The sequence below is a fragment of the Callionymus lyra genome, chromosome 5, assembly GCF_982586985.1.
Source record: "Callionymus lyra chromosome 5, fCalLyr1.hap1.1, whole genome shotgun sequence".
Classification (NCBI taxonomy): domain Eukaryota; kingdom Metazoa; phylum Chordata; class Actinopteri; order Syngnathiformes; family Callionymidae; genus Callionymus; species Callionymus lyra.
The window spans coordinates 16,109,357-16,123,129 of NC_141822.1; the positions used below are offsets into that span (position 1 = coordinate 16,109,357).

The 13,773-nt window shown below is 35.9% G+C and overlaps 1 protein-coding gene across 1 annotated transcript; it reads left to right on the forward strand.

Annotated features, from left to right (window-relative positions):
• The first annotated feature begins 1,635 nt into the window (after positions 1-1,635).
• Positions 1,636-13,737, forward strand: antxr2b (ANTXR cell adhesion molecule 2b). Its single transcript, XM_087791118.1, has 17 exons — positions 1,636-1,835; positions 3,279-3,350; positions 4,301-4,372; positions 4,476-4,557; positions 4,626-4,730; positions 6,089-6,157; positions 6,731-6,811; positions 7,851-7,911; positions 7,975-8,070; positions 9,789-9,858; positions 10,657-10,735; positions 11,357-11,452; positions 11,521-11,574; positions 12,528-12,620; positions 12,685-12,858; positions 13,488-13,568; positions 13,655-13,737. The coding sequence occupies exons 1-17, from the start codon at positions 1,711-1,713 to the stop codon at positions 13,691-13,693; spliced, it is 1,449 nt and encodes a 482-aa protein (XP_087647244.1). The 5' UTR covers positions 1,636-1,710; the 3' UTR covers positions 13,694-13,737.
• The last annotated feature ends 36 nt before the right edge of the window (positions 13,738-13,773 follow it).

Consider the following 13,773-nt stretch of genomic DNA (forward strand, 5'->3'; position numbering starts at 1 on the left):
TTATTTCTCTTTTGGGTGGAAACTATTTAGATAAACTCATGCAAGGAAGCCGTTCATGCTGACATTCCCCAGGCGTTGTGTTACCAATATCAATTCTGTTTCCCTCTTGCAATTTGATTACAGACACAAGATGGAATTACACAACGCAGATCATCTAAATAGTGTGTTTGTAAAACTCTGGCAACAAATCCATAAAAATCTCATTTCATATTTATGGATAGATTTCCTGCATCTAACCTTTATTTTGATCTTTGCTCTTTAGTTTTTTCAACTAGTTTCTATAGGATTTACTGTGAAACACTGCAACAAGCTCAGTTAAATGGTTTGTGTTCATAATATTGGTTGGAAAAATATTCAAGAACATGGTGTTTTGTTTGAGTAAGGCATGTCAAAAGTCTGACCTGGTGACCATTTGTGGCATGTATTTAATTTTATAGGACATCTGTGATAAATGTTAGTTGTATATCTTCAGTAAGATAATCTATAATGCACAAGCAAATGAAAGTATTCTGAAGCTGAGCCATGGTGCAACACAAATGTTTTCATGTATGTCGCTGCAAAAGCCAGTTTAAGACTTTTGCAGTCAATGTTTGATGTTCCATAGAACTAGGATCCAGTTTCTACATGTTTCATTTGAACTCTTGAAAACAAGAAATAGAACAACAAAGCCTCCCAAGTCTTGTCACACAAGCCAAGTTGCCAAATCTCTTGATTTTCTAACCAACACAAGCCAACAGTTGAGAAGAAGCCACCAAGACAGACCATTCATTCTTGATCATGTAAAGTGCTTCATCCTGCAGTATTACAATGGAATGGTGTATTGTACATTGTACATCTAACACCCGGACTTCCTTGGCACTTTCTGACAAAATCTGAATATAACTTCTGGACTTAAAGGTCATGTCCAACTCGTAATACTCCACCTCAAATATTCTGGTACAGGATTGCATCATTTACAATGCGTATTACGTGAAATCTTTAATCTTAAAATTACTGGGGTACAAATTTTATTTTACAATTATAAAATGATCATTAGATTACATGTAGGTTCTCTCCATGAACTAATCTATAAGCTCTCTCCTCATGCTTTATCACTTTAAAAATACTAGTTTACTTGTACACATTTTTGTAATTATTTATTATTATTATTATTGTGTTAGCGTCAGTCATTGAAATCTTTATTTTTCGGAAATTATACATTACATTAAAATATAAGAAGGTGCAGTAATATTTGTCAAACACAAGTTTAAATACCCTTTAATGTACACAAATAGGTGGTACGTACAAATAGAATTATGCACTTTAAACCTACAGTAAATATTGTTAACAGTAAAACCAAATTACAAACTATTGAAAGAAGATCGAAAAACATGAAACACATGCAAACGTAGAATCTGTAAATTTGTTTTTTAAACGTTTGTAAATTCATTTTTTACTTCCCTTTCCACCGTATTATCCTTAGGTGAGCACTTTTGTTAATAGTTGTTGTCGTTGTAGAATGAGTATCATTCACAAAAACCAAAGTCTGTAAAAAATAAAATGAGAGGCTCATCCAATATGCTTTTATTGTGAAGGCGTGAGAGGAAAGGCTCCACCCCGCCTCTTGTCATTCTGCTCTCACTGTAGTCTCACTGTAGTCATGCTGTAGTCATGCTGATGTAAACATGTGAACTCTGGACCTTCACCATGAACACTAACAACTAATGGATTATGGATCATTCATGGATTTATTGCTGGTTTTTACTTTTGGCTTCTGTGTGCGTGACCTCGAGCGTGAACGCTGGTGAAGATGCTTCCTGTGATGGAGCGTTTGACATCTATTTTGTTCTGGACAGGTAGGTCCAGAATGTCTTTTTTTTGTTTTGTTTTTTGTTTTAAATTGTGTGTGAAATAAATGCAGCGAAGCGTCAGTTATCTGTGCGCGCACGTCCGTGTTCTCTCCATGTAAGGCTGTGTTTCCTCTGCTGCTGTGCAGTTTATATAAACTGTCATCGACACAGACCAGGACTCTCGAGTCCAAACTAGTTCTTGACAGAAAGAAAAGAATAAAACAAAGTAAGGATTTCATAAAAACTAGAATATATATCAATTAAAATGAGTTGGTTTCATAAATATAATGTTAAAATGTAACTTTCTGTGATTATTTTCCATATGAGTGAGTTTGTTACTTTTGATATTCAAAAGATCCTGTTCGGTGAGAAATAAATTTATTCTGGAAACAATGAATCTATAAATGGGATCTGTGCAAAGCGCACTTTGGGGGCAACACGTTTCCCTTTCTTTGTTTGTATTTGGTCCCCATGAGCATGATCTAACTTTATATTTATATTCCTGTGTATTCCCCTCACAAGTATTTGCAGTTTCTCTTCTACATGTAATACATTTTAATTAGTTGTTTTTAAAATGAGGGAAAAAACATATATATTAATACTAAAATAGACTTTAGACTTTCTTTTATTGTTATTGCACAGAAAACACAGCAGTGAAACTGGCAACGAAATGCCGTTGCTTGGCAACCGTTAAAAACACAGCAGAGAGATGTATATATAAAAAGTATAAATATTAATATTAATAAGTTAAAAAATAGTCCAATATAGTATAAACAGAATAAATAAATAACATTAATATTAAATATAATAATTAATGTATATAAAGTATAAATACAAATAAGTTAACAATAGTGCTAATATATTATAAATAGAATAAATACATAATATTTTATATAGTGCATAGCTCAAGTCAAGTGGATAAGCCTAACATTTTTATCATTGTCCCAATTTTAACATGCAAATACAGAAGTTCAGTAAGAAATTAAAGTTCGTATTTCGTAATAATTATTAATTATTATTATTATCATTTCATAAAATATATGTTTTATTTATTGTATGAAAAATATTAAACATCCTCTAGTGCTGATATCAGTCAGGTTTAAATCGTTTTTTATATTGAATGACACTGTATCCTTTTTTCATTAATAGATAATTATACTTGGTTACATTGTCATTTACCGAAAATTTTGATTGTCTTGCATTGATGATTCATCCGTTGCTGTGGTGTGTTCTTGACTGCAGTGGTCAGCACCATTTAAAAGTGTCTCACAGAGAAAGTTAAAGTGTCAAATCAGCTTAAATGGCAGATGTGAAAACTCAACGTTATCTACGAGTCATATCAGTCGTGTGATCGTAAACTTGAAACATAAACACATCACTGACTGTCATCAGTGACAAAAACACAACATCTTCGTTGAGGATCACACAACTTTAAATGTGATGTTTCAGGTCCGGAAGTGTGTCGGGACACTGGGAGGAGATCTATGGATTTGTGGAGCAGCTGACCAGCAGATTTGTCAGGTATTTGTTAATGAACGTCATGAGCTTTAAGTGAAGTTCACCAAACCATGTGTCTTTCATTACTACACAACAGTGTGGAAAGTGGGTCGTTCTATTTTGGACCCTGAACTTCATCGAAGGCCACCAACTGTTCCAAAAATCCCGGCGGATATTTCAGTGTGTTGGGTGTGTGTGCGTTATATTTAGGTTTAATTGTGGGTTTACTAAGTAGCTTCCACACACTCTCTAGCAGATGTCTTCGACCACATAAACAAGTGAGAAGTGCAGGAAATGGACATTTGGGTTGAACATTAACAAGTTAACCACCATGTGTTGTTTATGTTGACGTCAGAGTTAAGTTGAAATACTTTCTAGATCCTTATTAAGTGTATGATTGTTACTGTTACTGCTTTATTTAAGCCATTTTCCATCTATAAGATGATGTCCTGCGGCCCTCTTTTTTGATGTAGTGATGTTGATGTAGAAGAAAACAAAAGAACAGTTTAAAGAAATTACCAAAATTCACAGTGAAACCAAACAAAAACCAATGAAATATTGAAGAGTAAAATCAAGAATTTAAGTGTGTTTGCCCCACATTCATTATGAACCCCTGGTTCATTTAAAACTTTTTTTTTCTTTTTTCTGCCGTTTATTCCTGGCTGGAGTCTATCCCAGCTGCTTAGGGTAACACCCTGAAGGGGTCACTGGCCCATCACAGGACACACAAAGACAAAATAATTGACATAAAAAAACACAACTACAGACAAATCAGAGATCTCGATAAACTTTTTTCAGGACTTTGGGTGGAGACTGGAGTAAACCCACTTACTGTTGTCCATCCATGACATCCTAAACCTCTCACCCTTTGTAGCTGGGACAACCCCCTGCAGACAACTAAATGGAATAAGAAATTTATATTTACTTTAAGGTGAATATTTGTCTATTTATTTATTTAATTGATCTGGTTTCAGTCCCAGGATGAGGGTGTCCTACATCGTCTTCTCCGCCCGGGCAGTCGTCATTCTGCCGATAACCGGCGACAGGTACGAGTCCCACCACAAGACTTCCTGATACATCATCAACATGGACGACCAGAGCACTCTCACCCTCTTATCTGTCTATTTTCAAACTGTCATGGCGGCTCAGGGCGAAGATAGACGAGGGTCTGGACAAGCTGAGTCAAATCCGACCGGCCGGTGAGACGTACATGCACGAGGGCTTGAAGGCCGTGAGTGATGATGAAGGTAGTTTTTAAAGCAGTGACTTCAATAATGACTCGTTTATTCTGATCTTCAGGTGTTGGACCAGATGAACGCTCAAACCTCACCTTCGTCCACCATCATCATCGTTCTGACCGACGGCAAACTGGAGGTTTATCCTTACGAGCTGAGCGTGAAGGAGGTAAAACACACACACACACACACACACACACACACACACACACACACACACACACACACACACACACACACACACACACACACAGTATAGACATATAGCTACAAGTGACACTTTGGTCATGCCATCATTCATTTTCTACAACTGATTACCTTATTGAGTTCGTGGGAGGGCTGGAGTCAATCCCAGCCACTTTGTGCGAGAGGTGAGGGACACCCTGGACAGATATGTCTGGTTAGGAATCTGACTCTAAGCTGTGACCTATAAGAATAGAATTAAGAATTGGTTTTAAGTAAGACATTTTTATTTGTTCAGGCTTTTCCTTGATTTTCTGGAACTCCTGTGTTGTTCTCAGTATTATCTTGACCTTTAAAGTATATATTTTATTGAGTATTGTTTTGATTGTTTAAGCGCTTTGTGACCCTGGTCTGGAAAAGCGCTATACAAATAAAAATGACTTACTTACTTACTTACAGTGATTTTACTTTTACAAGGATAGTTTAATACAGAACCTTCTTCAAAGGATATCCAATTTCACTCTGAAGTAAGAACTTTTTCGATCCATTATACTCCAACTTCTATTCAAGAGACAAGATCAAAGTTCACGACCGGAAAAACACAAACTACATTTGATTAAAGATAGTTTTTAATAAAGCAAACAAGAGTTAGTGTTCTGATGACTAATCTGAGTAGATCCTTGAAAGCAAAGCAATGCCGTTGGCCGAGCAAATTTCAAAACACTCTACAGACTAGCCCAGTAATATTCCATCAGAACACACAAAGACACACAACAATACAACAACACACACCTACAGTTAATCTACCTCAACCTCTGTATGTTTTTGGAACTGTGAGATAAAATACAGAGTACCCGGAGTAAACCCATGCAAGAACAGGGCTGGACATACAAACTACACACATAAAGACTGTGGGTTGCCTCAAGCTGGAAGTGAACCAGCAACATTAGGAGGTCTCTGTCGGTCTAATGCAAATATCTGAGGTCAGAATTCATTAAAAAACATTTTTACAGTTGGAATTTGAGTCCAAAAAATACAAGATAAAAGCTCAAAACAAAGTGTTAAACCATCCTATCAAGCAACATTTGATTTATAATAGCCAGATTCATTTATCTAACTAATATTTCTTATTGTCATTTGCAAGCTCACAATTATAAATCGCACATAAAAACACCTGAAACATTGAAGAGAAAAAGTCAAAAGTGATTCTCAAAAGTATCAGAGCTGCTGACTCAGCTAGTGTGGCTTTTTGTTTTTCAACTCTCTCTAAGAAACAAATGATTTCCAGCTTCGTGGAAGTGTGATCTGTCAGGACTGGACCGTGTCCGTGTGTTGTGGTTTCAGGCCGACAGAGCCAGAGGTTTCGGGGCCAGAGTCTACTGTGTGGGGGTCATGGACTTCGACCACAAACAGGTAGGAGGACGGATTCTTTTCCCACGGTTGGATTCTCTGACGGATGCTGGAAATGTAATGTTTGTCTCTCTGAGTGTTTTGTTCGTAATCATTAACACAGTTTATATAGAGACTTGTAACTTAGATTATTTCACATAGTTTTTAGCTGTTGGTAAATGAATGCATTTATAGAAAGTTAATCATGTTTTAATAACAGTTTAAGTAGAAATAAATCGAGTGAACTTTATTAAATTAATAGTTTTACAAAGTACAATAATTGAAATAAACTTTTGCCGAAAAATGCTATTAATGGACGCATTAGTTTCACGTTACCAAAGAGATATTTTAGACGTTAATGTTTCGTGGAAATCTGGTCTAAGTGACCGAGCATCTCTGCGACCAGAGCAGGAAGTCATTACCGCTCTAATGAGATCAAGCCCAGCAGCTTCCTGTGCGGCTATCATCAGTGCAGGAGATGAACGTTTGAAGCAGGACGTCCCAGAACTATTATCCCCAGTAAACACCGTATATGAGTTTGTCTCGTGAAGCGTCTGTATATACGCAGGATGTAAACAAAAGTGTTTGATGTCGCAGCTGGACGACATCGCGGACGGAACCGATCAGGTGTTCCCGGTGCTCTCCGGGTTTCACGCCCTCAAAGACACCGTCAACAAAGTGAGTCGTCGCCGCTCTCAGTTCAAAGATGGTCAACGCGAAAGAATAGAAAGTGCAGGATGTTGGATAGAAAGATGGAAACATTGAAGTCACCTGTGGAACAAACATGACAAAATCATTTTCTAGTCTCTTTCAAAATGATTGGATGGTAATATGTCAATCAAGACCGACTGACATTTGTCCCGCCCTATTTGTGCACAGAATATTCTTAACAGACAGGATAGGATTTGTCTAAATGCACCTCGATCACAATGTTCTGGAGATCATCTACCCCACCTTTAATGTCACCCTTTTGAAAAGAAAAAACACCTTTCCCTCTAATTTAATAAATAATAATAAAAAAAACTGATTATTGGGGCAGTCCAGGTCTTTGTGTATCATTTTAAACAATTTAATTTCAAAATATATACAACATTTAAAAAAAAAAAATCTTTCTGTCGATTTTCAATTATCAGAACAGACAAAAAAACCTGAAATAGAGTAAAAAACCAACATCCATCTTCACATTCAGGGCTTGAAAAATAAAACAAAATAATTATTAATAAAACATTTGTATAAATATAAACATAATATACAAATACATATATATGTCTATGTATACATTTACACATTCATAGTACAACACATTGACGAGATATATGAGTAAAAATTTCAATATTTTTTGGTGAAAAAATAAAAGAAGAGTATCAAATAAAATAATGATAAAAAATACTTTTGATAAAAAAAACATTATATATTCCAACCATATGAAGTGTATTATTTTAAAGAAAAACAATACATCAATATGTTACAAAACATTAGGCTAAAAATGTTTATATTTTACTGATATACATCCACTTTGTTTTCCTTTAGTAAATAAATGTTTATATGTTTCTGGATGACAAAAGAAGAAAGTTTTTTCCAAGCAAGTAATGATAAGATGAAAAATTATTGTCTTCCTGTTTGTTATTACACATACAAACAAACGCACAAACACTAGTGACAACAGACACACAAAAATAGAAACATCAGTTTGTGTTGATGCCTCCCCCCGCCACAGATCCTGGAACAGTCGTGCACGGACGTTTTCTCCATCGAGCCGTCGAGTGTCTGCGTGAACCGTGAGTCGTTGGGTTTCATTTGCAGCAGCGAACCTTTTAATTTGACTTGTTTTTGATTTCAAGAGACGTTCCACGTGGTGCTGAGAGGCAGCGGGTTCAGCGGGTCGAAGAGAACACAGAACGTTCTCTGCATCATCACTCACGAACAACAAACACTCAGTGAGTCACAACATGATCCTGGAGTATATGTCAAAATAACTGAGTTCAAGATCAGAACCTCCTGAAGCACAGGCACAGATCATGGACTTGACAGAAAATGATGTTACGAAAGAAAAGAACCTTAAGAATGAAAAGTACAAATTAAAAAATATATAAATATGAAAGATTGACAAGATTCAGTGAACGAGAAAACATATTTAAAAATGTATTTGTAACAAAAGTCTTTAAAACAAAATAAAAGATTTTTCACAAGATTAGACTATGATTTACTTCTGTGGCCTAAAGCTTAAAATATTTCTTAAAAGTCACAAAAAACAGTTTTCCTTTTTCTTTCTTCAATTAAATTCGAGATTATTAAATTAGTCAACCTTTTAGAGGCAGCTACACAATCTATTATTATATTTGAAATATATGGTTGACTCAGTATCACAGTGTAATAATCCAATTCCTGTCGATCCTGTGGCTGATAAAGACACCAGTGTTTAAGATAAGATAAGACAGAGAATATTGATGTCAACAATTATACAGAGACGTCGAAAATATTTGACCAAATAGCCCGAACAAAACGTGTTGTCCTCCTTCATCAAACACATTAAGTTCCGTCTCTGTATAATTGTTGACATCATTAATCTGTGTCTTATCTTAAACACTGGTGTCTTTATAGGTCACCATGTCAACATGAACGTCAGTCTGCTTTGGTTTTGAGGCCCAGTTTGACACATGTGTGTTAAAAAAAGGTCGAAAAAGGAATATATTTGATGGCGGTACTGGTTCATAGATCAAAGATGTAACAAAGAAATGTGTAACATGATCGTATCAAAGCTTTAGCGAACATGTATCCGTGGTCACGTGTCAGGAACATCCAAGACGCTTGAAGTTCCTGTCGAGAGGCTTCAGAACAAACAATCCTTTGACTGAGCTGAGCTGCAGAACAGAGGACACTATTATCGGGCACAGCGGATCCATGAGACGCTTCACTGTCTGGTCCGTCTTTTTAAAGAACCGCCGGCTCAGTTCATGAACACGTGACGGAGCCAGGAGTGATTTTGTTGTTGGAAGTGATGACATCAGCAGTGAGATCATTCCAGTGTTAATTCAGCTGAAACTCCAGCGAAAAACTCCCTTTTTATTCCAAAATCGTAGCTGAAGAGTTGAGGGTTGAGAACCCCACCCTGGGATTGCTAATGCTTTGAATTGTTCCTCAGTTACACAAGAATGTTGCTTTAGGAGGAAAAGTCATTTTTCATGTCAACATTTGAATTCATTCATTCAAAGAATGGTTTAATGTTAATATTGAGTTATTGACAGAATGAGTTTTTCTTGCTCAATGAGGTCAAATCAAACCAAGATGTTCAGTCAATGGTGAGCATTTCCACAGGGGCCACATTTCATACAGTGGCGAGAAAAAAAAGGAGGGAAACTCAAGTTATACAATAAAGTTAAACATACTAAAATAATTGTTGAATTTCAATTTAAATACGTTTTTTTTATTTTAATTCTCAAATAAAATCTTATTTTTTCCAAATATCTTTTTTAATATTCTCTAGTCCTTTTGAGAGGCAACCAATACTCACCAAAATTAGTCATAAAACAAAAATGCAAAAGTCCTATTGAGAGAAAGGTAATAGAAATAAATACAAAATGTTTTTAAAGTGTCTGATATGAGTTCATTTCTACATGATAAATAATGATACAAATAAACCTTTTTGTGTTTTCAGGGCAGAAGCCGACGATGGTGAGTGACGGTCACCTGCTGTGTCCAGCTCCCGTCCTCACACAAGCCGGACAGTAAGTGTTGCAGTGACAGCATAAGAAACAAGACTTTTTTAACATTTTCATCTTTTTTGCTCACATAATTATGTTAAAATGTTCTTTTGGCGAAATTGCTTAGAAAATTAAATTTGCATTAATGGCACAAACATTTTTTTTTTAGGAAACAATTGCGAGAAGTTATATTCTTTTCACTCTTTGGTTATAGTTTTGAAAAGTATTTGTTGTGTATGTAACCAAAAAAATAGATGCATTTAAATCTTCGTTTCTGGGTGAGAAATAATGATAACTTTAAGACCAAACAACATCAATATTGTTGCACTGAAGGACTATATTGAAACAAAAAAAGGTTGCATATGAAGAGGAGAAATGTGGCGAACAGATGTATATTACATCTGTAGCATGTTTCTGTTAATGATCATCTGAATATTCAACCACTTTTGATATTAGTTCAAAGCTTCATTACCTCTGCCAAGGAGCTCATGGGATCTTAGACATCAGACAGTTTTTTTTAGCAACAAAGAAATAAATTACCATCTGGACTCACTGTTTTTTTTTAAGGATTGATCATTATCTCTGGAGCAAGAGCTCTTTGTCTTCCTTGCTCTAACTCTGTTTGTTGAGTAAGTTTTCAGGCACGCTATTGCCCCCTGCTGTCGCATTGAGCTCATTGCATTACTTACAAAAAATATTTACGCATATAGATTCAAAAACATGTTTATGGAGAAAATAAATCACAAAGTGTGCAGCTTGGCAGAGGTATGTCCTCTCAGAGTGTTTTTCTGTTATAATTCATACTTTCTGATGTTTCTCCAGATATATTGAGGTACTCGTCAGCCTCAACGACGGACAATCCTTCATCTCCAGCCCCATCACCATCGCAGCTACTGAATGTGTGAGTATTTGTGAGTATTTCTTTAGAAGTGGGTATGTTATTGTTTCTTTCAGGGGGCAAAAGTCAGGCTAAAACACTTTCAGAATCAAGACCTTAAACATAAAAAATATTAAATTACAAGAAAAAAACAAATAGAAAGTAGGATTTAAAAAAGTGTATTTATACTAAAATAGTTTAAATTAAAGCTGATTCTTCATTGGATTGGACTTTTTATTAAACTATTCCGAGTATTAATGCAAACATAAAAGAAAAATATTCATTTAAAGAGCAACTTAATTTGTTTAATAAAACAGGCATTCAAGGAAAGTAGACAAAAATAATCGAAATAAACTTTAGATAAAGTCACATTAAGAAATGAATTGACATAGTTTCAGGAATATTTCTACACCATTAGTTTTATCATTTTACTCCGTTCTTCATGTGACAAAACCTGATGTAAAGCGAGGATCCAGCTGCGTGAAAACAGTAAAATAGTTACATTTAATTAATAGTTCTGTTGCTTATTGTGTTGCTGGTCAAAATGTTTACTGTGTAGGAGAAATAATTGTGTGTGTCTGCACTCTGCATGTGTGTGTGTTGTGTGTTGTGTAGACGATGACACTAACCTGATTTTGGCTGCAGTCAGATGGGTTGTGGGTTCTCTGGCTGCTGCTGGCTCTGCTGCTCTTGCTGGTTCTGGTGCTGATGTGGTGGTTCTGGCCTCTGTGCTGTACTGTGGTGAGTCCCGGCGACAAACTCACAACTGCCGCTTGACGTATTGTTTGATTCACCGTTTGTGTTTACAGGTGATCAGAGACCCTCCGCCCTCTCGTCCTCCTCCACCTCCACCACCTGTAGTTGTGAGTCGTGGACTTTTTTATTAACAATCTCACACACTTTTATTTGGTTAAACATGTGTATTTAAGTAGAAAGATGATTCTGTAATCAAAATAAATCAGTTGTATCTTCTTAATGACTACAGCCCGGTGGGTAACACCCAACAACAGCTGCAGTGTTCACTGTACAAATAAGTCCTACCCATTATAAAGCAGGTGGTCATAATGTTTGTACAGATGGCTGTGATATAAACAAGGGCGAGGACACTGAACCCGCCAGGGAACACATTACAAGACGTCTTCCTACAAACTGTAAATCTGTGTTTATGTGAAAATATTAGAGAGAGAGATAAACGACCTTTTCCGTGGAAGATATGAAGAACATAAACAAGCTGAATTGAAAAAAAAAGTTATCGTTAGATAAGTTATAACACCATCTACTGGCCATAAAAGGCGTTGCAAGCGTAACAACCGTATTTTAAACGTTTCTATTACTATGGATTCTATATTATATATTATATATATCATTATAGACATTCACAAAACAAAACACACAATCGCTGAAACAACTTAAAAATTCATGGAACAAAACACAAAATCAATGAAACAATAAAAGAAATTCATGGAACAAGTTGTTTCAGCGATTTTGTGTTTTTTTGCATGAATTTGTTTCATTGTATCATTGATTTTGTGTTTTGTTTTGTGAATTTGTTAAGTTGTTTGAGCGATTCTGTGTTTTGTTCCATAAATTCGTTTTTTTGTATCATTGATTTTGTGTTTTGTTCCATGAATTTGTTTTATTGTATCATTGATTTTGTGTTTTGTTCCATAAATTAGTTTTATTGTATCATTGATTTTGTGTTTTGTTCCATGAATTTGTTTCATTGTATCATTGATTTTGTGTTTTGTTCCATGAATTTGTTTTGTTTGTGCCGTTCTAAACAATAAATGATAATAACGTTTATTTTACGTCAAAGGAGCCCGAGGATCTTTCACCCAAACATAAGTGGCCGATAGTGGACGCCTCATATTACGGGGGCAGAGGTCCCGGAGGAATGAAGCCAATGGAGGTGACGTCACATCAGCGTTGCATATTTTCAAATGTAGCCATTAACATCGCCTTGCGTGGTCCAGGTGCGCTGGGGACAGAAGGGGTCGACGGAGGAGGGGTCGAGGTTAGAGAGGGCCAAGAACGCGGTCATCACGATGCCAGAAGAAGTCGACGAGCCGATTTTACCGAGACCTCCACCGAGATCTCCCCCGGTCTACGACCCCCTACCGGAGCCCAAGTGGTACACTCCGATCAAGGTGCGTGACTACATGGTGATGTGTGTCACTGTGAAACTGGTATTATTTTAAATGTATCTTTGACTGGTTTAAGCTGCAGTCATTTTACCTGAGAATGACTGCAGCTAGCAAAGTGTAAAAAGTAGTATTAGCATATTGCGAGTAATAATTATAAGAAGAATGCATTTTATACTATCATACAAAAAACTATATGGTAGAATAGTGAAGAACATTGCAGGGACATCTGTTCAATATCCAACAAATCTTCATGTAGCTCTAAAATAAAACAGAGTTGAGCGATTTCATATGATGTCACTTAAAGAAACAGTGTCTTTGTTGTAGCGAAAACTAGTTAGCATTACAGGATCTGATGCTTAACTGTGGCACAGTAAGATTTTTTAATATAAAGAGTTATTCTTGAATTTAATAATTTACAATCATGAAGAAGTGTTTGACTAAAAGCTGTCAAAGATAAAGAAAATGTTGAATAAATGTTAAAATTTAGATTTATATTTACACTGAAATATGAATTATTAAATCATCGGGACATGAATAAGGACTCGTTCCATAGGTCGACCCTAATATCGCCTCCACTCTGGCTCATGAATGTCTCTGTTTGCAACATAATGATTCATTTTCTTTATCATCAGAGTCGTTGCGATGCTCTGCGCGCCTTGTTGAGGAGACAGTACGACAGAGTGGCCATCATGAGACCGACCTCTCAAGAGCAGGTGATGCAAAGTTGAAATTAAATGATAAATTAATCAGAAATTACAATATCTATGTTGATTAAAATATTTTTTTGATTTCATTCCAGGGTCGCTGCATCAACTTCACCAGAGTTCAGAGTTATTGAGTAAAAAGCTGTATTAATGTAAATAATAAATGTCGTTTCCTACATGGCTTTGTGTTTAATGTCATTATCGAGGAAGACAA

Excerpts from the sequence above, each read along its gene's own strand:
- antxr2b (XM_087791118.1), top strand. The coding sequence starts at position 1,711 with ATGGATCATTCATGGATTTATTGCTGGTTTTTACTTTTGGCTTCTGTG. Across the intron at positions 1,836-3,278 it reads ATCTATTTTGTTCTGGACAG|GTCCGGAAGTGTGTCGGGAC; the intron begins GTAGGTCCAGAA and ends GTGATGTTTCAG. Across the intron at positions 11,453-11,520 it reads GGCCTCTGTGCTGTACTGTG|GTGATCAGAGACCCTCCGCC; the intron begins GTGAGTCCCGGC and ends TTGTGTTTACAG.